The sequence below is a fragment of the Orcinus orca genome, chromosome 20 (genome assembly GCF_937001465.1).
Source record: "Orcinus orca chromosome 20, mOrcOrc1.1, whole genome shotgun sequence".
Lineage (NCBI taxonomy): Eukaryota > Metazoa > Chordata > Mammalia > Artiodactyla > Delphinidae > Orcinus > Orcinus orca.
The window spans coordinates 52,345,955-52,372,346 of NC_064578.1; the positions used below are offsets into that span (position 1 = coordinate 52,345,955).

Here is a 26,392-nt window from a genome sequence, read left to right on the forward strand (position 1 = left end):
TTTTTTATTCCACTATAAACTTTATTTTATTTAGAAACGCAACAGACAGCCGTAGGTATTTCAGTGCAGCAGAGTGTACAGACAAATACAAAAGACACCTGGGATACAGCTGGCGGGCTTCTGCCTTCTGCACACCGTGGGTCTATCTCACTGCAGCTGACTAGGTTGGCTTTGGCTTTGGGAGGTTCAGAATCAAGTCTGTGGCCACCTCTGGCACCCTGGCCACTTAACAGGCATCCTGTGGACTAATGTTTTATGCTGGTTTCATCTCTACTGTTCACCTGTTTGACAAGTGTGACAGGAATTGTGCCGAGGACACAAGGGGCTCACAACCTAATGGCGAGGCAGAGAAGTAAACAGTCGGCACAATACAGTGTGACGAGTGTAACCAAAGATGTGAGCTCGCAAGCTCAGTGTGGTGTGGGGCCCGCAGGATGCAGGGCGGCCACCTGACCCAGCTTCAGGGTGGCTGAGAGGGCTTCCCGGAGGAGAAGCCTGAGACAAGGAGACGAGGACGAGGAGGTGTGTCAGCCAGGCAAGGTGAGACCTCTTTTCTCAACACCTCATTCAAGTCCCTCATCTGACCTATCTCTCCTCCTTTGAAATTCTAGGTCCCACTGTCCGTTCCATTCACAAGTCACTTCTCTATACTGGTTACACTTATACCAGGCTGCTGGCTCCTTGAGGATGGAGATTCTTCAACCGTAGTCTTTTCTCCCTGCACCTACGACTGTGTGTTGGACAGGGTGGCCACGTGGCACCCCGGCTGGGAGACAAGTGGTTCGCAGGCAGCTCAGTGCTTCTCCAGCTCTTGGAGGTGGGTGGTTGTAGTAGATGGAGAGAGTCTAGGACACACAAACACCACACCTGTGAGGCTGCTGCCTGGACCGGCGCTCTGAGAATCCTTTCTATTCGCTAAGGTGGAAAGTCTAACCACAGAACAGTTCTCTCAACAGCACGACTGTTTGAAAGAAAGAAAGAAAGAAACATGTATTTCACTGCAACCCCAAATGGGACAGTAACTGCATGTCCCCAGCCCCGCTGTGCACCCTCGGGGCAGTGGCTCAGTCGAAGGTGATGCGGAAGCTGCGCTCCTGCTCCTTGCGGCGGCCCTCGCACACCTTGGTCACCTCCTCCACCTTCCTCTGCAGCAGGGCCGAGTTCTGGTCGATCCACTGCAGCGAGTCCATGTGCGCGTTGAGGATCTTGCAGATCTGCTGCAGCGGGTCGCTGGTGTCGGCGGGGCCCCCTGACGTGTTCAGATGCTCGATGATGTCCTTGAGGTCCTGGGCCATGCGCTTCAGCTGTGCATCGATGTTCTCGGCCAGCTTGTAGGTCTTCTCTCGCTCCTCGTCGGCGTGCTGCAGGTACACCGTCCCGCTCTGCTCCTTGACTGACTCCTCCAGCGGGCTCAGCAGGTCCTCCAGCTCCTTCTGCTGAGACAGGATGAAGTCAAGCTCCTGGTCCAGCCTCTTCTGGTCCAGCTTCACCTTCTCGACCTCGCGGTGGAGGGTGGTGATCTTCTCCCCGTTCTCGATCAGCGTGCGGTCCCAGGCGTTGACCTGCGTGGCCTGCTGTAAGAAGTGCCGTTCCTGGTCCTCCAGCTCCAGGCTCCACTTGTTGATCAGACTCTCCAGCTGGGCGTAGGTCATCGCGGGGCTGGCGGACACCCCGGTGGCTGCACTGGGGCCGGCTGGGGTGGTCCCGGAGGCCGCTGTGTTGCTGGGGATCCCAGCTGGAGCCAGTGGTTTTATATTCAAGGAGAAGCCGGTGGTGGCAGTGGTGGCGGTGGTGGTCGTTGCCGTGGAGGTGGTGGAAGCTGCTCCAGGGGCCTTCAGGCTGAAGCCCAACGTCCCCACTCCAGGCGTCCCTGCCGTGGTGGCTGGGGCACAAAGGGAGAGCCCGGTGGCAGCAGACGAGGCTGGAGCGTTTGCCAGCGAGGCAAAGAGCGAGGGCCCAGCACTGGCGGTAGTGGCGGTGGGTGCGGAAGCAGCCGGCTGTGTGGCCCCTGCTCCAGTGGCCACTGGCGTGGCCGGTGTGAAGGGCAGCCCGGTGAGGGCCGTGGGCTGGGCCGAACTCCCCATGGAGCCAATGTTGAAGCCGGAGGTCCCGGTCTGGGACGTGCCTCCACCCGTGAACGAGAAGCCCCCAGGTGTGGTGGACGGAGCAGCAGACGTGGTGGTAGGACCAAACACAAAGCCGGTGGGCGCCGTGCCCTGGGCTGACGTGACGGCGCTCGAGATGGCATTGGTGAGGGTGCTGCCGCCGAGCCCAAAGCCGCTGGGCTGCGTCGTGGCTGGGGTGGCAGCTGTGCCGCTCAAGTTTAGCTTTGGGCTGTTGATCCCTAAGGAAAATCCGGTTGCTCCTGCTGTAGGAGTTGTGGTTCCAAAACTGAATCCTGGGGTCTGTGTCGCCGGAGCCTGGGTGGTGAGTGAGAACAGGCTGGTGGAAGGGGTGCTCGCGGCTGGCTGGGAGGGAGTCCCAAAATTAAACCCGCCGGTGCCAGACGTGGAGAAAGAAAACCCCGTAGCAGGCGTGGTTGTTGCTGTCTTTGCAGCGCCAAAGGTGAACCCGCCTGTGGGGGCCCCAGTGCCTCCAAAATTAAACCCGCTCATGGCTCCAGACTCTGGTGGCAGCAGCTACTCCGGCTCCCAAAGCAAATCCACCGGTGTCTGCAACCTTGGAAAGATTTTTCAAAGCAGAGGAAGTGACATGATCAGATGACAGTTTTGGAAAGGCAACCTCAGCGGTATGACGGATCCGTCTGCAGGGTGGCAGGACTCGATAATTCTGATTAAGCAGCCACCCATCCTCTTCTCAATGTGTAGCCTAACCAGGCCCTGCTAAACTAGTAAAGAAGGATCGGGATGCACAGCCCGTCCCGGGGGTCAGGCACTAGGAGCTGGAGGTGCTTGGGCCACTCATGGCCACAGCCAGCACCAGCGGGAGCCCTGCTGCCAAGGAGGGGAAGGCCGAAGAGCGGGCGCCTGAACCGACCTCAGCCCCTGAGGAGGAGGTCAGATTCGAGGCGCTTCTGGCGAGCGGGGCTAGAGGCACACAAGCGCCTTTGGGACCTGCTCCGCAGGCCTCCCTGCTGACTGCAAGTGGGTGGGGGTAGGCTGATTAGGCACAGTGCCACCCCCCACGTGCCCTTCTGGACCTCACAGAGAGACAGGCCCCGGGAAGCTGAGCCGTACGCCAGGGCCTTGGGTGCCAAAGCCCCTCCCTGCGCATACCCCACACCATTTAGGAGGATGCAGGGCATGTTGGCGCAGTCCCTCGCCCTCCTTCTAACTCAGGGGTGGGCACGAGACCCGAGTGCTCAATCAGTGCGCTTGCTGTCCCCGGCCGCAGAGACTGGTTCAAGGGGACATGGAGACACGAGTCGGCCAAGAGATCTCCCCCGGGTTTCTCTCCAGGTGCTACAGAGGGGCCTCCTCCACCTGCAGGTGCAGGGCACAGAGGATGAGCACCGGGAGGTGATGAGCTGCCACCAGAGAGAGCACAGGAGGGAGGGAGGGGAGAGAGCGCGAGACCCAGAAAATCCAGTCCTGCTCAGCAGCCCCACTCTGTCTTCCTCAGAAGTGCCACGAGCCAGCACGCCCTGTTCAGTTTAAGCTGACTGAGTTCCGTAATTTCTAACTGAAAAAGCTCTGAGCAGAGCCATCTGTTAGCTGGAAAGTCAAAGGTGACTTGGAGAGGAAAAGGTCAGTGGGCCTGAGTGATCACACGCTGAGCACCAACCATCAGGCGGGCTGCTCAGGGACACGATCTCTCACTACTGTCTGGCGGGAGGGGTTATGTCCCACGTCCAAGATGAGGAAACTGGGCTCAGAGGGCTGCGGTGACCTATCAGGAGCTGACCCCAGGCCATGGGCCTGATCCACGAAGCTCCTCACCCAGCGCGGGCACCAGATGACAGGGCGTTTCCTTGCACAGAATTAGGGGATCAATTAGGTATCAGATATAAGGGAAGATCTGCATTATACCCACTGACACAGCCTCTAACTATATTAAAGAAATGCAGGAAATGACAACAAAGGGAAGCAGAATGCAAATTTACTACTGCAGTGTGATCTTAGCTGTGGAAAAACAGAACTACTCTGAACAAAGAGGGTTGGAAAGAAATACACCGACATGTGACTGGGGGCTGTCTTTGGCTGGTGGGAGTACAGGTGGATGGTCTCCTTGCTAATTTGCAGTAGCTTCCAAATGTTCATTCCATCTGTATGATAGACACATAATTGATAAGCTTGGTTTTTGAAAGAGACCTTCATATTACAGGGTGTAAATATACTCTGAAGAACCAGCGAACTTGTGTAGCCAGATTCTAGAATCACAGTTCGAGTGGGACAGATAGGGTGACTGAATTAAACAAACCTCCCCTAGGCTGGTGCTCAATCACACCTTGTCTTGCCCCAAAGGTGACTTGGGTGTGGGGAGGGGATGTACACCACAGGCTGGGCTAAAGGAAGCAGGGGAGTCGGCATGTGTAAATAACACCATGCCAGGTCAGGACCAAAGATGTGGTCCTCTAAAGACACCCGTGTCAGACTTCCCTGGTGGCACAGTGGTTAAGAATCCGCCTGCCAATGCTGGGAACACGGGTTCGAGCCCTGGCCTGGGAAGATCCCACATGCTGCAGAGCAACTAAGCCCGTGCGCCACAATTACTGAGCCTGCACTCTAGAGTCCACAAGCCACAACTACTGAGCCCATGTGCCACAATTACTGAAGCTCGCGCACCTAGAGCCCATGCTCTGTAACAAGAGAAGCCACCGCAATGAGAAGCCCGCGCACCACAACAAAGAGTAGCCCCCGCTCGCCGCAACTAGAGAAAGCCTGTGCGCAGCAACAAAGACCCAACGCGGCCACAAACAAATAAATAAATTTATATATATATATATATATATATATATATAAATAAAATATAAAGACACCCATGTCCTACTCCCTGGAACCCGAGAATATACTACCGTATGCGGCAGAAGGAATTTTCAGATGTGATTAAATTAAGGATCTTGAAATGGGGAGATAATCCTGGGTTAAACAGTGGGCCCTAAATGTCACCATGAGTGTCCTTATAAAATTGAGGCAGAAAGAGATTTGACTAGAGAAGAGACCATCTGAAGATGGAAGCAGAGACTGGAGTAACGCATTTTTAACTTGGAGATAGAGGAAGGTGCCATAAGCCAAGGAATGCAGGTGGCCTTTAGAAGCTGGAAAAGGCAAGGAAAAGGAATCTCCCCTGGAGTCTCCAGTAGGAACCAGCTCTCCTTGATTTCAGCCCAGTGAGAATGATTTTGGACTCTGATGTCCGTAAATACAGAGAATAAATGTGCATTGTTTTAAGCTGCTAATAAGTTTGTGATAATTTGTGCGAACAGCCATATAAGACACGAATACAGTTGGGGAGTACAAAGTGTCTGACGGATATGAAGGGGGACCCCGTGACTCCCCAGGGCTCCCTGAGACTCAGCTCCCTCATCAGGGAAGTGCGAGTGGCCCCTACGACACTGAAGTATGGCCGAGTCGGGAAGGAGGTGGGTATGGTGTTAATGACCTCGGTCGCTGCACACAGGCACACGCTGCACCGTCACTCTGGGGCGAGCCCCTGGAAGCTGGTGAGGAAGGGAGGGAGGCCGGGGGTGGGTGTGAAACCAGCTGTGAAGTGCTTAGGAAAAAGACCTGGAGGTTGTGGCTGACCTCAAGTTTAACACGAACTCACGGTCAGCTGCCACTCTTCAGCGGGCCTCAGGCTGCATGATCCATTCCAGCATCAAAATGAGAGTGGTGCTGGGGCAGCCCCGACAGCACTGTGATACGTACCCCCTCCTCAGCCAACCTCACACCTGTCCTACGAGGTCCTCGGGATGATGGCCACAGCGCACAGATGGGGGAGGAGAGGCTCAGACGGAAGTAACCCACGGTGGGCCCTAGAGCCCCGCCCCTGCACTGAAAAGCTCTCTTCATCTCTACTTCATCAAATGGGCACCCCCCGCCATCCTGGCTACAGGGCAAGCAGCCCTGCTTTGGGGGCATGGCGGCTGTTCTGCACCCAGCTTCCACCCCACACCCTCATGTGCTTATTTTCCTTCCATTTAAAAGCAGCTGCAAGACAGCTCCCTGTTTCCAGACACGAAGTTGGTCTCCGAGCACGAAGAAAAGACCTGGGCTTCAACTCTGCTCCTGCTACTCACTAGCTGTGGGGCCCGGCGCAGGTGTCTCCTGAACCGCTCTGTGCCTCAGTTTTCCCACCTGTAATGAGGATACTCCCCTCACACGTTGAAGAATAAACACGGTCATGACAGGGGCTGCGTGCCTGGCCCAGAGAAGGCATCCGCCAGTCCTGTCTCCTCTTCCCTCTGCGTAGGTAGCTGCCCCTCCACCTTCCACCGCAGACCCCTGGTTTTGTTCGGTCTCCTCCACACAGCCATGTGCTTCTGGGGAGAGGGGCCCGGGGCCGCCCGCCCTCCCGGTGCGCCTGCCTGGTCTGAGCCAGCAGACCTCAACTGGCTGCCTCCGACCCACCACCTCCTGGGACATACACTCAAAATGTAAGCTGATCAGACCACCAACATCAGTCTCTCTCCAGGGGCGGGATCATGACCTTGGCCTTTTTACAAAGCTCTTCTGGGGGCTTCTGACAAAGGCCTCTCTTCACTCTCGCCACAGCAAGTGCCTTAGCCTCTGGGACCACCGGCGCCCGGCCCTGCACCAGTTCCCTTCTTGCTCGAGAGACGCTCACACCCCCCGGCTCACTGCAGAGCCACCTCGAGCTGGGTCTGCTACCAGCAGCCAGAAGCATCTGAACTGTTACACCCACGTGTCTCAGTTCTCAAGACCTCACTCGAGAGAGCTTCTGCTATTTATAAGCTGCAGCTAAAATTTTTCAGAAAAGCATTTATAGAAAGTTCTTTGCTTTTTATACCACAAGAAAAACAATCTCCCATGGGGCCTTGTCTGGTTTAACGGTTCTATATTTATTAAACGCCTCATCTATTTCCAACACGTTGGATGCCAGGGACCTACTAAGGAGTGGTGAACACGTCCTGATCCAGCCCACCCTGTGTGTTACGGCTCACTTATTCCTGACAGCAGGTCCATCTGACGAACGAGGAGACTGAGGCCCAGCGAGATGACCTAAACCCTGAAGGCAGCCAGAGACGCGGCAAACGTCGGGTTTTCAGTACCAGGGCTGCAGGCAGGGGCAAGGCTGGGTCACAGGTAGTGGGAGCGGATGCCTGAGCTGAGCGTTGAAGGACGAGGGGTCAGCCCGGAGACAGGGAGGAGGGTCTGGGTGGAGGCAGAGAGAGGCTGACCAGCAGGTGTGGCTCTGGGGCCTGAGTACGCTGTTGGCATGGGCTGGAGGGAGAACGTGCGCGGGGCAGGGCTGAACCCTGCACATTCCAAAGAAAGGACTGGCCCTTGCCCGGCTCTGGGGAGGGAACCTCCAAGCCCTTGGAGCATCCTGCCTGACAGAGTGTCTCTAAGGTGGGCCAGGCCACACGGCATCACCTTGCCCTGTGAGGGGGCTAGAGGCTGAATAACGAAGGTGACACGGTGCCTGCATGACTGTAGCTAAAACCACCCTGGACAGCAAGGTTTCCCTGGTGGGCAACGTCCTGTGTGTGCTCACATTGCTGCTGGAGGATTAAGCCCTGTCTGTGTGACTCCCCTGGGAGAAGACAACTGGAAGCTTCCACCTGGTCTCTCCTGGACTCTGCCCCGAATACCTTCTCCCCTTACTGATTTTACCCTGTTTTGGTTTTGCTGTAATAAACCATAACTATAACAGCTTTGCTGAGTTGTGATCTGTCCTTCCAGCAAATCACAGAAGCTGAGGGTGGTCTTGGGGACCTGTGACCACATTCATGTATGGTGCCATGTGATGTGATGGGAGAAGCTGGCAGAGCCACCGATGTCACGTGAATGGCCAGACCTTATCCTGAGGGAGCCACAGAGGGACTTTAAGGCAGGGGGAGGGGGGGACTAACATGGTGGGGGATGGACTGGAGCAGTAGAGGCTGGAGGTGGGGCAGCTGGGAGGAGGCTGGGGGACGGTCTAGGCCAAGAGCCCAAGGCCTGAGCCAGGACCCTGGGGATGGAGAAGAGAGAATCCCAGGTTGGGACATGTATACATCTGCACCAAAATGAAACAAAGTGATAGTTCTGCAGGGTATGTCCCGGTTAACAAAGCTACTGAAGACCAGAACTTTGGGTGTTTCTCATAAAACATGGCTGAACAAATACACACTATTGTGAGCTGTGAAAAAAAGAGAAGGAAAAAAAGCCCTCTGCCCTCTGTGAGGGCTTTTCTACTTTTACCAAAGGGGTGAGCTTTCCTAACAGAGAAGCTGACGCTGCTTGGGGGCAAGCGGGGAGGCACAAAAACTGAAGTGGTGCCTTTTCCTGGGAAGAGGGGAGGGTGTGCCCGGGCCAGCTCCTCGGAACTGGGCAGCCGCGGCCGGGGTAGTTGGTCCACGTAGGACCCAGGCCCTGAGTGAAAGGGGCTGCCTTGAGATCACTGAGGGTGTTACTGGCAGAGCCACCAGCCCCGCATTTGCCCTCATTTTCCAAACCACATCCGGCCACCTGCATGGCCCCGGGGCACCTGGGATTCCCACCTACAGACACAACTCACCCCCAGCTTCAAGGACCAGGGTTCTCTGCCATCACCTCCACCTTCGCTCAGGTCCACCAACCTTTAGTTTTCTGCCTCTCCAAACCTGAACTTCATCTACTTTATTCACTCTAGCATTTACTCAGCCCTACCCTGTGTACAGTGATGACAACACAGAGAGGAAAAATGGTCCGTCCCCCGAGGGGGGAGTCACAGAGAGCACACAAATTCTTTGCAGTACAACAGTCATTCATACAACTGGTTTTTTTTGTTTTTTTTTTTTGCGGTATGCGGGCCTCTCACTGTTGTGGCCTCTCCTGTTGCGGAGCACAGGCTCCGGACACGCAGGCTCATTGGCCATGGCTCACGGGCCTAGCCGCTCCGCGGCATGTGGGATCATCCCGGACCGGGGCACGAACCCGCGTCCCCTGCATCGGCAGGCGGACTCTCAACCACTGCGCCACCAGGGAAGCCCCAACAGGTATTTTTGATCACCTGCTATGTACAGACGCTATTCAAGGCCCCGAAAATATGGCTGTAGGTGAGACAGAGGAGTCTCTGCTCTCGTGGAGCTACATTCCAGCGGGGGAGACAGACAGGAAAACAAGACACAACAGAGAAATTACATGGCATGTTAGAAGAGGCTCAGCGTCACGGAGAAAAGACCAAGTGGGGCAAGGGAAGGGGAAGAGGGGACGCCGCACAGGGGTGAGGGGATTAACAGAGGCGGCCAGAGGGAAGTGCATCTGAGACCAGAGGGAGGAGCCAGAACAAAGTCCTGGGGTGGGACCAGGACAGCAGGAGGCAGGCAGGCGGCACTGTTACTGAGCCCTGGGCTCTCCTTTCCCTCCCTCCCTACCACAGCCCCTTTTCTTAGACACCAGGAACAGGGGTGTTTGGGAATGAATATGGGGGGACCTCAGCCTTGGACCAAGAGGAAAAGAAAGATTAAGAAGGGTATGGGGGAGGGGTTGTGTGTGGTGGACAGAATAACAGCCCTAAGACATGTCCACACCGTAATCGCAGAACCTGTGAATATGTGACCTCACATGGCAAAAAGGGACTTCACAGATGTGATTAAGGATCCTGAGATGGGGAAATGATCCTGGATTATCTGCACGGGCTTTCAATGTAATCACGAGGGTTCTTATTGGAATCAGGAGGCAGAAGAGGACAGCCAGAGGGACCGTGACCATGGAAGAACGTTCCGAGAGCTGCTACACTGCTGCTCTGAAGACAGAGGAAGGGGCCATGAGCCAAGGAAAGCAGGTGGCCTCTAGGAGCTGGAAAAGGAAAAACCCAGAGTCTCCCCCAGTGTCCAGAAGGAACACAGCCCTGTGCACCCATTTCAGACTTCTGACCTCCAGAACTGTAAGAGGAAATATTTGTGTTGTCTTAAACGGCTAAGTTCGTGGTAACCTGTTACAACAGCAATAGGAAACTAATACAGGGGTGGGGGACAAAGAAAGAACAGGACGGAACTCAATACAGAGAAATGGATGGGAAACACATCCTGGAGTTGGGGTTGAGAAAGGGGCAGGAGTGAGGGGCGACGGGGCCAGGGCAGGCCTGCCTCTGTGCGTCGGGGCGTGATCGCAGGACCCTAGCAGCTGCGGAGCTACTGGGGAAAGAACAGCTGTGATCCTGAAAATCCAGACATCCCCAGCCACTGGGGTGACCTCATCGGGGTGTGGATGTGTGTGACACCCAGCAAAAACAGGCCGTGTATGACGGAGGGGAGGGACAGGGTGGCCTGGGAACACCAAGGAGGGCTTGTGGTTATGATGGTGTCAGCCCCACAGGGCAGGACTTCCCTGTTTTGTTAATGGCTGTACCCCCAGCAAGCAGAGCAGTGCCTGGCATGCAGCAGGCGCCCAATAAATATCTGTGGCTGACCGACGGCCTGAGAACCGATACTAACTACATTTACTGAGTGCCACCTATGTAAGCTGTACCGGGCCAGGAGCACTAGGGAGCAAGCAGCACACTAAACCCTTCCTGGATGGGAAACAAGCTCAGAGAGTTAATGTGACTTCTTCAAGGTCACACAGCAGCGAACACTAGTCCCAAGAAAGGAATCGAGCTCCTTCTGGGGCAGCGGAGGGGGAGATGTCAGAATTAAGTCTTAATGGAGGAGTGGGGTGCTCTGGGCAGACATGCGGCTGAGCAGCCGAGGGAGTGACACACCTCCAGGGCAGCTTCTGCACAGCTACGGCTGGAGCAGCAGGCTGATGGGGAGTGGGGTCGAGGGTCGGGTCACAGAAGCAGACTGGCAGCCAGTCCACCCACCGGACACAAAGCCGGGACCCCGCTTCCCTCCCATCCCCACCACGGCCCTTCACCTTCTCACCTCAGAAGTGACTCTCCCACCACGAGGCTCATCCCCCGGGGCAGAGGCAGCTGCCCCACATCCACCCGCTTCCTTCATAACAGAAACTCTGTTTCATTTGGGGCAGCAACAAATCCAGCCAAAGGACTCCATGTCCCACAGCTCCTTAATGGGGCCCAGGTCTGTCTAGTCCACTGATGGGCCGGGAGGAGGGCAGCAGGCCTGCAGCGGTCACGAGAAGTCCAGCCCATGCACTTCCGTGAGCTCTGCGGACAGAGGACTTTGCCCAACCTCTTCTGCCAGTCGCCCGGCAGGACACAGCCCAGCAACGAGAAGTGGGCGCTGCAGCCTGTCAGCCCGAGCGCCCACTCCTCCACTCCTAGCCCTGGGATCTTAGTTCTAAATTCATCCCCCGGGCCTCAGTTTCCTCATCTGAAAAAAGGGGATGACAGCTCCAGAATCATACGGTCTCTGTGAAGATAAAATGGTCTAATCCGTGTCAAGCACTTAGCACCATGTCTGGTGTATTCTCGGGACCCAGGAAATGTTAACTTATTAATGCGGTTCTGGGAAGTGACGGGAGCAACCGCTCCCAGCATTCTGGCCACAGCCACCTGGTGGCTGCCAACAACGCTGAGCCCAGACAGTACCCAGGAAGGACAGGAGCTGTCTGTACCAACTACGTTTTCCCTTTGGAATTAGCTATTTATTTAAGACTTGGAGGAAGTGTGGCCACGGGCTCAGAGAGACCAGAGGAGGGGAGAAGACATGGGAGAGACAAGGCAGGAAATCAGAGACTGAGGGAACCGCTGCCCCTGGTCGTCATCAGCCCAGCCCAGCGCTGCTGAACGCGGCCCTGCCTGGGGAAATGTGATGCCCGTTGAGGCTCAAAGGCCCATCCTGGCCCGGCCCAGCCGGTACCTTTGCTGTGTCAGTGCAGGAACTCCCTGTCCCCTGCCCCCCACCATCATCTCCTCTAGGTTGTCTCACCAACATGTGAGACCCTGACTCTTGCTTCTTAAATCTCTCTTGAATCGGATCCCCTACTCTCCTTTGAGTCAAAGAAAACCCCTCTAAACCTCAGGGAACGGATAAGCCCAGAGAGCCTGCCCTTCAAGAATGGAAATCAGGGCTTCCCTGGTGGTGCAGTGGTTGAGAGTCCGCCTGCCGATGCAGGGGACACGGGTTCGTGCCCCGGTCCGGGAAGATCCCACATGCCGCAGAGCGGCTGGGCCCGTGAGCCATGTCCGCTGAGCCTGCGTGTCCAGAGCCTGTGCACCTCAACGGGAGAGGCCACAAGAGTGAGAGGCCCGCGTACAGCAAAAAAAAAAGAATGGAAATCAGCTGATCAGCGACGAGCAGCTTGCCAACCAGACCTTAGACAAGGCAGAGTCTCAGGCTCCAGAGCAGCGAGGAGGCCAGTGTGGCCAGACCAGTGTGCGGTGTGAAGCCACGATAGAGTTCTGAAGTTCCATGATCTGATTTACGTTTTGAAAGACTCGCCCAGGTTGCTGGAAGGTGGGGTGGGGCAAGATGCCAGCAGTCGCCTGGCGGGGGCTGGTGGTGACCTGGGCCACTCTGTCTGGCTCTTACACAACTACCCTGCCTGGTGAGCCCGGCCAACCCCAGGTGCAGGAAACGGAGCCCCAGTGAGGGGCAGAGAGGCTTTTCTAAGCCAGTCTGCAGCAGGGAAACCTCAGTGCTCCCGTCCATGTAAAGGCCATCTCTCTCCCACAGCACAAGGCATCCCCAACTGGGAGGGTGGGACAGAGACCAGGTAGATGCAGTTTTCAACTGCCCTCTCACCTCCTTAAGCTGCCTGGGGTTCTGGTCCTAATTTCCTCGGGCCTGTTCCTCCCTGTGGACGGGCACACTGCAGGCTTCTCACCTTCCCAGGTATCAATATAACGAACCCATGTTAAGCATCAGAGACCTGTCTGGACAGACAAACAGGAGGCGTGTCTGTCTGTCTGCTGTGGGGAGGGGAAAGGATATGGAAAGCCTCACTGCCTGTCCTGGTCACATGAACTGATCCCTAAATGTCCCTGCATACTAACTGCCCAAGAGACAGTGTCACACGTGTTCCAATTCCCAACCCACCCAATGACATACTGGTCATTTTTTAAAATGAAAATTAAATTCTTTTTGTGCAAAGATAGTTTGTTCACATGGTTCTATGTTCCAAAGGTACAAGAGGGAATTCCACGGTCTCTGTGATCCTCCCCTGCTCCGCACAGCTATCTTTCTTAAACTGGAGACAAGCTTTTAAGTTTCTTGTGCCTCTTTCCAGAGATTTTTTTTTTCTTTTTAAAAATAAATAAATAAATAAATTTATTTATTTTTTGGCTGTGTTGGGTCTTCATTGCTGCGCGTGGGTTTTCTCTAGTTGCGGTGAGCTGGGACTACTCTCCGTTGCGGTGCGTGGGCTTCTCATTGCTGTGGCTTCTCTTGTTGCAGAGCAAGGGCTCTAGGCGCACAGGCTCAGTAGTTGTGGCTCGCAGCCTCTAGAGCGCAGGCTCAGTAGCTGTGGCACGTGGGCTTAGTAGCTCCGCGGCCTGTGGGATCTTCCCAGACCAGGGCTTGAACCCGTGTCCCCTGCACTGGCAGGCGGATTCTTAACCACTGTGCCACCGGGGAAGTCCCTTTCCAGAGATTTTTTTTTTTTTTTCAATGCGTTTAAGTAAATGCAGTTTGCAATCTCCCCGTTGTACACAAAAGGCTGCATGTGCCAGAAGCACTATTCTGCACTCTTCTTTCTTCACTGACTATACTGTAGAAGTCATTTTAAGTACGCTTATTGTCCTCATTGGATGGAGGAGGAAATACTCTCACAGGGGAACTGCCTTGCACCCCTCAGCTGTTTGCTCCTCGGGGTTGCCTCCAGCTAGTACCTAAATATTTCTTGGACTCAGAGGTTCTCAGCCATCCCTCTTCTTCCTTCCTTCACTGGAAAATACTCTCTCTACCCCAAGAACTCACCTCACGGCTAACGAGCAATTACATTCTCCTTCTCACTCCTGAGGCCCAAACCTGCACCTGAAGGAGCTCAGGTGGTGGGACAAACAGCAAATTTCCCCATGGGGAAAACGAATCAGGTTAGACGTGTGTGGAAAAGTCAGGAAACAACCAGAGGAGTAGATTTTTAAGGAAGATTCTAGAACCACTCTTAATATAAAATAATAGGACTGGACGAGCTCTGAGGATTACTCAGGTACTGGATCCCTTACCTTTTTTGCCAAAAACTGTTTTGTTTCCTTCTCTTGTGCTGAAAGATATTTCCCCCCCCTCTACCTAACCGCATTTTGTGTGTGTGTGTGTGTGTGTGGCCGTGCTGCATGTGGGATCTTAGTTCTCTGACCAGGGATGGAACCTGTGCCCCCTGCAGTGAAAGCGCAGCAGAGTCTTTTCCACTGGACCACCAAGGAAGTCCCCCTAACTGCATTTTTAACATTTAAATTTTAACTACACAATCAATACATCAGTCCTCTCTTTAAAATATTGTTTTGGCCACCACCAACAAAGCTAAGCACCCCCTGATCACTATCCTTGATCCTGGTCCCCACACCCATGAGGTAGCCCGGTTAAAAGTCGCTGTGTATCTGTTATCTACGTGCTCATGTGTACGTTCATAGCCAGAGGAAATGACTTTATACATATGTTTTCTCTACTACACAGGGGATCACACTGCATGTGTCACTCCACAATTTGTAGCGTTTCCAACAGGTTTTCCTCTCCTTCTAGCTGCTGTAAACCAGTCCGCAGTGTGACTAGACCACATTTTATTTATCCGCGCCTCTACTGATGGACATTTAGAATGCTCCCGATTTTTTCTTTATTATAAACAATACTGCAACAAGCATACTCACTCATGCTTTCTCGGGCACAGGCACAGACACTCTTCCAGGGCAGATCCCAGAAGAACTGCTGGCCACAGGTACTTGCATTCTGGTTTTGCTAGGGACAACCAAACTGCCCTCCAACTTGCCTGTATGTGCTTTTATTCTAACTGGTGGTGCCTGAGACAACCATTTCCCTACAACCTGCCAGCACCTGAAATTAGGAAAGTATTGCCAACCTGATATATGAACTGCATTAAAAAAAAATAATGATAAAAGCACCAACCATTCAGCGCCACTGTATGCCAGCACGTGTTGGGTAATTCACAAACATACCTCATTCATTCAGTCAACAAACATCCCTCATTCATTCAGTCAACAAACATCCACTGAGACTTAGGACAGGACAGGCCTTGGGCTGGGCAAACAAAGACAATATGGCATGGCCACCCGTCCTCAAAAACCCAGTGTTATAAATGTGATGAAGGAAAAGCTACCAGAATTGAAAACAGGTAGTCAGACAAAAACTTGTGCACAAACATTCACAGCAGCATTATTCCCAACAGCCAAAAGATGCCCCCATCTCTAACCACCCTTTGCCTCCATCACTCCACTCCAGCCCTACAGGCCTTCCTGCTGTTCTGCACACACGCCTAAAGCACTCCTGTCTCAGGGTCTTTGCACTTGCTGTTTTCTCTCTCTGGAACACTCTGATGGCCCCATAGCTCACTCCCTTACCTCCTTCAGGTCTTTGCTAAAACGTCACCTACTCAGTGAGGTCTTCCCCAGCTATCCTTAGGACCCAGCATCATCTGAAATACAATATATTCCATTTACAGACCTCGTTTGTTGTCTGTCTCCCCATTAGAACAACAGTTCCATGAAGGGCAGGATTTTGGTCCGTGATCTCCACTGCTGTACCCCAATATCTGTGACAGTTGCTGGTTACTGGGGGCACTCAGCAAATGCTTGTTAACCCAATAAACAGATCCAGGTTGCTTTGTGCCAGGTACTATTCTACATGCTTTCCATGTACTAACTGGTTTAGTTCTCACTGCTTCTACCACAGGGTAGGTACCATTAGCATCTCCCTTTTAGAGTTAAGTAACTTGCTCAATGTCAACATAAATGTCAAAGTCAGGATATGACAAGGTTCCTGCCCTTAAATAATTCAGAGTTTACTGAGGGTAACAAAGAGATAAATTGTTGGACAACAGGTAGACACTGTGAAAAGAGCTTTGGTTAGAACCTACTGGAAGCCCAGGGGAGGGGCAAGGACACTGTCCTAGAGAAGGAAGGGATGTTTCAGCCTGTTTTGAAGGATGTGGAGGAGTTAGTCAAGGTGGGAAGGGGTTAGAGCAATGGCTCATTCCAGGCAAAAGCTCAGATGGGCAAGGGCTGCCTTGAAGAACAGTGTTAAATGCCCTGTGTGAAAACCACAAGATGCCAAAGAAGATACACAAATGGGTGATAAGCATGGGAAAAGCACTGTTAGCTGTCGGGAAATGCAAATCAAAACCAAAATGAGATACCAGTTTACTGGTGCCACTAGGATTATAATAACAAAAAAGGTGGACAATATCAAGCATTGGTTAGGATGTGGAGAAACTCGAACCCTCATCGCTAGTGGGAATGTAAGATAGTGCAGCCACTTTCGAAAACAGTACAGCAGTTCCTCAAAAGGTTAAACACAGTTATCCAATGATCCAGCAATTCTACTCCTAGGTATCTCCCAAGAGAAATGAAAACATTTGTCCATACAAAACTAGTACACACATATTCCGTAACAGCCAAAAAGTAGAAACAACCCAAACGTCCATCAATTGATGAATGGATAAAATGAAATGTTATGCAGCTTTAAAAAGGAATAAAGTATTGACATATGCTACAAAACAGATGAACCTAGAAAACTAGACACAAAGGGCCACCTATTGTATGATTCCATTCATATGAAATGTCCAGAATAGGCAAATCTACAGAGACAGAAAGCAGGTTAGTGGTTGCCGAGGGATGGGAGCATGGAGAATGACCACTAAGAGGTATGGGGTTTCTCTCTGGAGTGATAAATATGTTCTAAAATTAGACTGTGGTAATGAGTACACAACTCTGAATGTATAAAAATCACTGAATTGTATACTTGAATAAATGGATGTGAATCATGCTTTTTTTTTTTTTTGCAGTATTTCAATAAAGCCATTAAACAAACCAACCAAGCATGGGATGCCAGGGAGGGGCTGAGAAGGCAGGGGCTGGGCAGAGCTATTTCTAAAGATAGGATCACACTTTCTTGTGGGGATGAGTACAGCTGATTGAGAATGGGCTGGGGAGGAGAAATGCTCCAGTCAGCTGAGGCCAACAAGGGGCTCCAGTGGAAATGCAGCTTGGCACAGATACACCACAGATACAAGACTCAGTGAGGGGCTAAAGCACCAGGGCCAAGGGACTTTAAGAGCACCACAGGTGGACACGTGTGAGTGTGTGTGAGAGTGTGTGTGAGAGTGTGTGTGTGTGTGTGTGTGTGTGTGTGTGTGTGTGTGTGTGTGTGTGTGTGTGTGTGTGTGTGTGTGTGTGTGTGTGTGTGTGTAGACAGAACCACACACACCTGTGCTCCCTCCCCAGCCTCTCTTGCAATCAACACCAGTGTCCCAGTGGAGAGGCAGTGATGTCAGTGGGGGAGGGAGGCAAAGGTCCAGGTTGTGGCAGAGGCAGTTGCCATGGAGATGGTTTCTCTGGGAACCAGGTGAAACCTGCCAGAGGTGGGGGGCAGGGTGGCTTTGATTCTGAGATTAGAACCAATCACAGCCCCTACTTATCCCTGGGTATCAACCACCGCACTAACACTTCTGGACATTTATTATGTGCTGTGCCCTGTTTGTAGTGCTTTACCTGTACTGACTACAACCCAAAGAGGCAGGAACTACCAGCGTTCCCATTTTACAGATGAGCAAACTGAAGCCAAGAGAACTTCAGTAACTTGCCCAAAGTCGCCCCGGTGGTTAGGACTGACCGAGGCTGTCTGGCCCCAGAGCTAAGCTGGGGCATCAGGAGCCTCTCCAGTGTGACCCTTTTCACCACTACGCCCCCCCCATTGCGTGCCATGTCCAGCACCCCCTTCCTGTTCCCTAATGACATCCCAGGTCACCTCTGTCACCTTCCAGACTAGTTTAGTGGTTCAGGTTTCACTCTCAAATCCAACTCAGTGCCGTCTGCTTTCCCTCACTGCAGGCTAGACTCCTGACGGCTTGGAGTGAAGCGGGGGCCTCAGATGCCCTTTCCTGCCCTGCGTCCCCCCGGCCCCCGCTGGAATCTGTTCCTGCTCTGGGTGGGGGCGGGCAGGAGAAGAAGGGCAAAGGGCTACTGAACAAACCTAACAGCTCTGAGGTCTAGGGCCCTGCTGGCTGCTGGCCCTCAAAGCCCCCCCTGGGGCAGTCCTGGGGGACCTCTCAGGCCTGTGAGGTGTTCCTGTTATGGTCCCCTGCCTCTGCCTCAAACCCCCTCTCTCTTGCTCCCTTGGCTCCCCCTATGACTGGCCATCCCAGTGGGTGCCAACTGCGTTCATTCAGGCCTTGCTACTTTCCTTTGTGCCCAAGCAAACCTGGGGGTATGGTGCATCCAAGCCCACCTCAAGGCAGGGGTACAGGCTGCGCTGCAGCTGCCCTCCACCTGCCATCCCCCATCGGGCACGAGGAGGTTTGCTGTGAGAAAGGGAAGAGTGGCCCTGTACTCTCCTGCTGGGCATAAACAACTGAACAGAACACATCAGGCAAGGCCACCTGATTGTGATGGATCTTGACACGTCTCAACACAGACAGAAACACACTGTCCGAAGCACAAAAATGACCAAACATCACTCTCCTGGCTCAGAGCTGACGGCTGCTTCTTAACTAAGCACAGCGTCAGCTCCACTGACAAAGGACGCTGGTCACGGCCTTGCCCCTGCTCCCTGCCGGCCTCCAATCCAGAGCAAAACCCCTCTTCCCTGAACCCTCCCCAGTCACCTAACCCAGCCCAGCCCCTAAAAGCCCCCTCTGACACCCCCTTCCTGAGATGCCCCATGGGCCCCCAAGGTGGGTGGCCCCACAGCTGCGACAAGCAAGAAACCCAAATGGTTTGACTACATGTACTGGTGGTCCTGGGGGCATGGATGGCTGATGAAGGACACCAGCCCCCCTTCAGCAGGAACCCAACCTTCCCGGATGATTCCCTAGAGACCCCCTTCCCTGCTCCCCACAAACAATGCCCTCCCCAACCGCGCATAGGCTGGGCAGAGTCTAAGTGAGACCGGCACCCTTTCAAGCTGGGTCAGTCCGGCGGGGGGTGGGGGGAACAGCTCAGGGGTATGTGTGGTCCTGCACCGAGAAGTCCTCAGTTCCTTTAGTTCTCTGCTCTGGGCAGAGGATGACAGATGTGGGGTTGGGAGCAGGGGGGTAGGAATCACCGCACACAAAGGTCAGGGAGGGCCCTCGGCCCCAGCCTATCCACACTCGAGGTTTGTTGAGGTTTCTCTGAGTGACTCACCAACCTTTTAAAACTTGGATCTCATGGAGAAGTCTGGATTTCTCACTTCTATGAAACCCGAAGCTCTGCGCTGCCAGGCCGGCACTGTTGCAGGGCACATGGGCCGACCCTGAGCAGCACCGTGCCTGCAGGGACAGCTCGCTGGCGGAGCCAGGCGTCGTTCTAGGCCTTTTCACACGTTATCTCTGGTCCTCACCACTGCCCTCTGCTATTGTCCCTGCTCTTCTGATGTAGCACGTGGGGGCACAGCACCTTGCTGAAGGCCACACGGTGATAAGTGATGTGTCCTGAGCTCCAGGACACCATGCTGTCAATTACCTTCAGTTTACCCTGTCCACTCCCTGTGGGCATATGAGGGACGGGTATGCCAGGGCTGGTGCTAGCCTTTAGCTCCCAGATGAGGAAACGGAGGTCCCGAGAGGGGAGGCGTGGCAGGATGGATGACGCTCCCAAACACGTCCACATCCTAGTGCTCAGAATCTGTGAACGCTACCCTATAGGCAAAAGGGACTTTACAGATGTTGTTAAATTAAGGATCTTGAGATGGAGACACTATACTGGATTTTTGGGGTGTGCCCTACCGTAATCACAAGGGTCTTTATAAGAGGGAGGGCAAGAGTATCAAAGGAGGAGATAGGGGACATGATAATGGAAGCAGAGGTAGAAGTGATTCAAGGAAGGGGCCACGAGCCAAGGAATGCAGGCAGCCTCTCGAAGCTGGAAAAGGCCAGGGAATGGATTCTCCCCTAGAGCCTCGAGAAGGACCCCTTTTAGACTTCTCGTCTCCAGAACTGAAAGGGAATAAGTGCATGTTGTTTTAAGCCACTAAGTCTGCGGCAATTTGTTACAGTGGCCACAGGAAATGAAAACAGAAGATGACCATCGAGGGTGCTGGAGCTGGTGCAGCAGTATGGGGCCTCGCCAGGCTCTGAGAGCTGTGGCTGCCTCTGCTGAGGAAGATGTAGCAGGAGGAAGGGGAGGGAAGGGACTCTGGAGGACTCTGAGCCACTGGGCCACGTGGCAGACCTGTGTTCTGTGTGCCTGGCCCCTGCACTGCCCTTTCCCCAGCTGAACTGGCCTTGGCCTTCCTGCCCTTGTTTGCCAAGACACCCACCCCCAACCTCTGCCCTCCTGGCCTGCATGATGCAGACACCTGCCCTAGGGCCCCTTCAGAGGCCACAGGACTGAATTCCCCAGTCTCTGTGCCTGAGCAACTCATTTAAAAATAAACTGATGCGGGACTTCCCTGGTGGCCCAGCAGTTGGGACTCTGTGCTTCCACTCCATGGGTTTGATCCCTGGTCGGGGAATTGAGATCCCCGCATGCCCCACAGCACAGGGCTGGGGGCTGTGAGGAATGATTCTTGGGAATGAGGAGGGTCCTGACTTACCCTCTAAGTGCTCGGGGAAACAGTCACACACACAGACATCTGCCTTCGAGGCGGCTCTGAAAGCAGAACAAAGTGGGGTACGAATACGAAGAGAAACAAACATGGGTTGACCTTGAGTTCCTAGCAAGTGCTGGGCTTTACCTACATCATTTCATATAATCCCCTCAGCACCTAAGCCTTAAAGAGAAATAATTAATGCTCATAATTAGGCAGGCTCTGTTCTAGGAATTTTACATACATCTACCTATTTAATCCTCACAATAATCCTAGGAGGTGGGTCATCTTATCCCCATTTTATGGATGAGAAAACTGAATCACAGAGAGAAGATGTCACTTGCCGAGGGTCAAATAAGTGGTGTTGGGATGTGAACCTAGCAGGCTGGCTCCAGAGTCAAGGCTCTGAGCCACTTTTCACTTGATCTTAGCCAAAAGGTTGAGAAGCGATCTGAGCCACTTTTCAGAAGGCAGCTGAGGCCAAGGCAGAGTAAGGGCCTCGTGTGCACCCTTGGCCAGAACTAGGTGGTATGGGCTTGGGATTGAAACCTGGGTCCATCTGATGGAAAACTCGGTGCCTCTTCCATCACTGCAGGCCCGTCACCTTGACTGGGAGACCAGTTCGGGGTTCTGCGATAGGACAGGTGAGGAGGGCCTCCTCTGGGACAGGGGATGGGGAGGGTCAGGTCACAATCAACAGAATTTGGCAATTGTGAGCAGCAGCAGACCCGAGGTGAAGGTCCAGGCTTGGTGCCTCCCAGCAGGCTACATCCTGAGCTGGGGGTCAGGGACCCCACACATCTGAGAGAGGACACGCTCTCCCTGGGACCAGCAGGGCCTTGGAAGCTATATGGCGGAGGCCCAGGCTCTAACCAGCAGTGTGACTGTACACGACACCTTGCCCCCTGCAAGCTGAGCCGGTCAGCCTCTGTGATCTGAGTCTGTTCTTGGTAGTTCTTGGCATCGAGCCTGATTCTCAGGGTTCTGCACAGGTTGCTCTCCCTCCCCCTCCCCAAACCCCTCCCTTGCTGTGCTGGAGCCTCTCTCCAATCCAGGGCTTCACTAACCAGGAACCGTTGCCGGGTGCGCAGGGCGGCCCCCAGAGAATCCCCCACTCCCCCTCCCTGTCAAACAGCCAGGGTGATGCAACCTGGCTGCAATGGCCACCTCACTCCCCAAGCCTGGCTCCTCCGCACTGAAAAAGAGTCCCCAGCAGCCCCACCCACGCTCCTAGCCCCAGCTCAGGAGTTGAAGGGCCTGGGGCACCTGGACCCCAGAGGACTTTGTGAAGTTGGGGGAGGCCCAGGCATCTGAGTCCTGGATGGGCAACAGGTCCAGAGGTGGGTGTGGGGAGAGGGCTCAGGGTGCCAAGACCTGGGCTCACAGGCACCACTGATGACCCACCGCCCATAAATTCGAATATGCCCTGAAGGGCTGGGAGCTCAGTGTGCAAGCTGGCACCAGCAGAACTCAACTCTATGGGACCCATCAGATGGAGAGAGAAAAAGGCACAAGGGGCTGGGACAGGGGGACCAGGGTCTTCTCAGTCAGCAAACGCCGCAATCTACAAGCAGCAAGATTCCCACACTAAGTTCATTCCCAGTTATTAAAAAATATCCTACCTGGTCGTCCTCTCAAAACCCCACAATCCCTGTCTATGAGACAAAACCAAATGGAGGGACATTCCATAGAATATCCAACCAGCACTCTTCAAAACTGTCAGGGTTGTGAGAGACAAGGAAAGTCTAAAAAGCCTTTGCAGAGCAGAGGTGGCTACAGAGACGGACGACTAAAGTGTAAGACAGCATCCTGGAGGGGATCCTGGAACAAAGGAAGGGCGTTAGCGAAGAACTGGTGAAATTAGAAGACAAGGTGGAGTCTAGGTAATAGGAACGTACTGATGTTGGCTCCTGAGCTGTGACAAGTGTACGAGCGTAATGCAAGATGTCCAGTGACAGAGACTGGAAGAGGGGTATAAGGGGACTCTGCACTGTCTTTGCAGTACATCTACAATTATTCCAAAATAAAAAGTTATTTAAAGAAAAATACTCTACCTAGTCCACCTGTTATAATCTAGAAGGTCTTTTCGAAGAAGACTGGGGAGTGATTGTGCCCCCTCACTGCCAGCGGCCTGTCCAACAGACTCCCCTAATCCCACCTGCTATCGCTCAAATATCTACACTGAGGAGTGGAAGTCGGTCCTTCTTACTTAGAAGAACTTTAAAAGCACTACTGCTTAGCAATGGAGATAAAACATATCCAACTCAATAAGAGTAATAATAAAACCCCCTTATGTAGCACCTACTGTGTGCCAGGCACTAGTCTAAGCACACTTGACCTGGATTAACTCATTTAATCCTCAAAACAGTACTAAGAAGCAGGTACTATTAACAGCCACGTACCTCAGTCCGTTTCTATTAACTCAACTCCATGCTTTATTCTGGCACTGTTAATGGTAACCGAGGCACAGGGAAGGGAAATTGCCAGTAAGCTAGTAAGTGGGGTGTACTCAGCGTTTGAACCCAACAACTTGGCTCCAGAGACTGTGCTCTTAACCACTACTCTATGCTGCCTTGGTAATAACATAGCCCCTATAGGGCAAGAGTTGGCAGAGTGGACAGTTAAGTATCATAAGGAAACATGGTCAGATCCCAAGAAAGACTTCCTGTATGCAACAGCAGCCCGTACGAGGGATATAATGTACAATACGATAAATATAATTAACTCTGCTATATGTTGTATATGAAAGTTGTTAAGAGTATAAATCCTAAAGTTCTCATCACAAGGAAAAACGTATGTGTTTTTTCTATTTCTTTAGTGTTGGAATTGTAGGAGGTGATGGATGTTCACTAAACTTACTGTGGTAATCAATTCACGAGGTGTGTAAGCCAAATCATTATGTTGTACACCTTAAACGTATACAGTGCTACATGTCAATTATATCTCAATAAAACCGGGAGAAAAAAAGAGCACATGCATTTGGAAGGAAAAGAAAAAAAGCCTGTGTGTATTCACTCCCAGCTAACTCTCAAGATCAGGGTCCCCCACCTTCTTTGGATCTTGATTCAGTCTCATAAGCATGTGGATGAATGCAGGGTGGGAAAAGGAGGGGTTTCTGCTGCACAGGAAAGACCCACATCCACTTGGCGCTGGTGGAGGGTCCAGTGCAGGGGGAGGGGATGGCTAGGAAGCCCGATCTCTTTTAGTGATGCAAGTACAGATCTCGCTCTTTCTGGCAGAGTGTGAAGACTGATCTAGGTGGGGGGGGGGGGGGCGGGGCGCAGCCGAGGTAGAGGATCCTTCGAAAGGAAGTCTAGGGGAGGGACAGAAGAATGAACCAACGGGCCTGAAAGGAGTGCTAAGGATAAGGGCTGAGGAGAGGTGGGCAGGGGATGGAGAAAAGATAAGACTGAGGGCGATGACCGACTCCCTGCACCAAGATGGGGCTGAGTGTCCATCATTTGCATGGGAGAGGGCAGGGATGGCTGGAAATCACCTTGGAGGAGTGAAGGAAACACAAGAACGACCTATTAGCAAGTGTTGCATGGTTAAGTGTCTGGGGCTCCGGCCACGGGGGTCGGAAGGGTGGACGCGGGGCTCAGAGTTCCCTCCTACTGATCATAAAAGACGCTGAGCGAGCATGTAGGAGGTGGGATCTGGGTTTCCCAGGAATGGACTTATTTCTCACAAACGACCCCACCAGGTACACTTGATTATTCTCCTTACTTTACAAATAATCCCCTATCTGAGAGACTAGAGAATTTACTTGTCCAAGGCCACCCTCGCCGGTCTCTGATTTGAACGGAGCGGGCTCAGTGACTCACGCCAGACTCTAAGCCACAAAAAGTGTTCTCCGAGTGGGACGGCAATTAAGGATAAAGAGATCAACATGTGGCTGACCGGAAATTCGCGAAGCAGGGAAAAAGAAAGGCGAAATGAACTAGTGCGGGTCTCAGGGAAGAGGAAGGGCCGAGTCACCAAATCAGAGGGGGCAGAGAGCCGGACCCCAGAGTCAGAGGGAAAGAAGGGTCGGCACCCCCGAGGCTGGGAGGAAAGCGGGGCTAGATCTACAGGTCAGAGAAAGGAGAGGCCTGAATTCCCGGGGTGGGAAGGATGAGGGGGCCGGATCCCGGGATCCCCGAGGGCGGGCGGTCAGGCCCGCCTCACGGTTGAGGCCGCGCGGGGCGGGGCGCGGAGGGATCCGGGCAGGCCGTGCTGCGCCACCTCCGGTATATCTGTCCCCAGTCCACGGGGTCACCTCATTCCCCATCCTCAGATCATGATTTCTCCTCACACTACCGCGACGCCACCTCAGCCCGCGTAGCCCCGGCCATGGCTCTGTAGCCGCGACCCCTCTGTGCCCGCGGCCAGTCTCCGCGCTCACCGCGCCTGCGCTCTCCGCTCCTACCTTCTTTCTTCAGCCGAGGCCGCCGCCGCCTCTCCTTTGCGCAGCCATGGAGTGAGTAAACCGCTCGCCTCTCCCTCTCCAACGGCCTTTCCCGCCCTTTCGAAGCTCGCGGCCCTCACGACCGAGTCTGGGGCGTAGGGAGACGAGACTGAGGAATCACGGTCGCGCAGGCGCAGAAGACGGAAGACGGGTCGTTCGCGCGCGCGGTCGAGCATGCGCACTCGGCCCGATGGGGGGAGGGTGCGTTCTTCCAGACAACGTTGGTGTTTAAAGACAGCACATGTGCGTTTGCGCCTGCGCACTAGTTCCCAGAGAGGGTGGTGGTTCCCCCACGCCCTGAATGAGTCTGCGAGCGATTGCTCATGCGCATCTGTCCACCAGCGGTAGTATTTCTATGCAAAGGGCGGGCAGCAAGCAGCCGCACGTGCGCACTGACCCCCAGGAGGGCGGAGGCCTGAGGGAGCAATGGGGCCGCTACGGTGGAGCATGCGCTTTAGCCCTCGGCGAGAGAGCCGCGTGTGGATGGCGGAGAGTGAGGAGCTGTTCTCCGCCTGCAGCCTCCACCCGCCCGCCTCCACTTTGTTCAGGCGCAAAGCACATCTTCCCTCCGTTTCATTCAGGCACCTCCGGGGGGCGGCGGGGGGGGCTGGTTTAGATTGACAGGGGAGAAGGCGGGACTTAGAAACGACCCGTTTAAGGGGATGGAGCTAGGATAAGAGGCGTCACGGGGGGGTGGGGCTTGGGGGGGTAACCCACGGTGAGAAGGGGCGGGACTAAGAAAACCGTTAGCTGAGGGGATGGTGTTTCTATCTGAGAAAGAGGCGAGGCCTCTGGGGAATCGTCGGGGAGGGGTGGAGCTAAAATAAACCGTGGGGGCGGGATTTGGAGGAACAGTGGCAATCACCGCAAAATTCAAAGGGAAGGGTGGGATTCGAACGGATGACATTGATGAAGGGGCGGGACAGGGGGGAATTCCCCTGGGAAGAGATTTGAGAAGGAATCTAGAGAGGAGGTGGGGCCTAAAGGATGTATTTTAGAGGAAGAGGTGTGGCTGCAAGAAAATTCCCCTGGGATTGAGTGTTTTTTTTTAATGAAATGGAATATTATGCGGTAGGTGGGAGGGACTTAAGGAAATTCCCCTGGGAGACCATAGGTTTCTGTATTGGAAGGATTGGGTCTGGGGAATTCTGAAGAAAAGTAAGTCGGGCGTAAAGAGAATTCCCTTGGGAATGGGTGGGGCTCAGATTTGGGGAAAGAAAGGGCAGATTTAGAATTCTGAAAGGGCAAGGAATCCC

General features: G+C 53.7%; 3 protein-coding genes across 6 annotated transcripts in view; 1 reads left to right on the forward strand and 2 right to left on the reverse strand.

The window, feature by feature from the left end:
- Positions 1-25,239, reverse strand: NUP62 (nucleoporin 62). Of its 3 annotated transcripts, XM_033417267.2 has the most exons (3): positions 25,098-25,173; positions 20,696-20,751; positions 1-2,679 (listed from the first exon to the last, which is right to left on the reverse strand). In XM_033417267.2, exon 3 carries the CDS (start codon positions 2,613-2,615, stop codon positions 1,065-1,067), a length of 1,551 nt encoding a protein of 516 aa, XP_033273158.1. In that variant the 5' UTR covers positions 2,616-2,679; positions 20,696-20,751; positions 25,098-25,173; the 3' UTR covers positions 1-1,064. The 3 variants fall into 3 exon arrangements, with proteins under 3 accessions (XP_033273158.1, XP_004286201.1, XP_033273160.1); XM_004286153.4 differs by lacking the exon at positions 20,696-20,751 and having other exon boundaries at positions 25,098-25,239; XM_033417269.2 differs by lacking the exons at positions 20,696-20,751; positions 25,098-25,173 and adding an exon at positions 10,973-17,207.
- The window catches only part of IL4I1 (interleukin 4 induced 1), a 39,299-nt gene extending 13,758 nt beyond the window's left edge, over positions 1-25,541 (reverse strand). Inside the window, exons 1-2 of the mRNA XM_033417261.2 lie at positions 25,098-25,541; positions 20,696-20,751 (exon numbers count right to left, since the gene is read on the reverse strand). Of these exons, the coding sequence (XP_033273152.1) occupies positions 20,696-20,751; positions 25,098-25,312 (271 nt within the window). The 5' untranslated portion in view covers positions 25,313-25,541. The remainder of the gene's footprint in view (positions 1-20,695; positions 20,752-25,097) is intronic.
- The window catches only part of ATF5 (activating transcription factor 5), a 3,793-nt gene continuing 2,409 nt past the window's right edge, over positions 25,009-26,392 (forward strand). Inside the window, exon 1 of one of the 2 annotated variants that reach the window (XM_004286152.4) lies at positions 25,009-25,148. The gene's annotated coding sequence lies outside the window, so the exon portion shown is untranslated. Of the gene's footprint in view, positions 25,149-25,859; positions 26,208-26,392 lie in introns of those variants that run through there. The other variant, XM_049703522.1, reaches the window with a different exon arrangement.

Coding starts and splice junctions, on each gene's coding strand:
- NUP62 (XM_004286153.4), bottom strand. CDS start 2,615: ATGAGCGGGTTTAATTTTGGAGGCACTGGGGCCCCCACAGGCGGGTTC.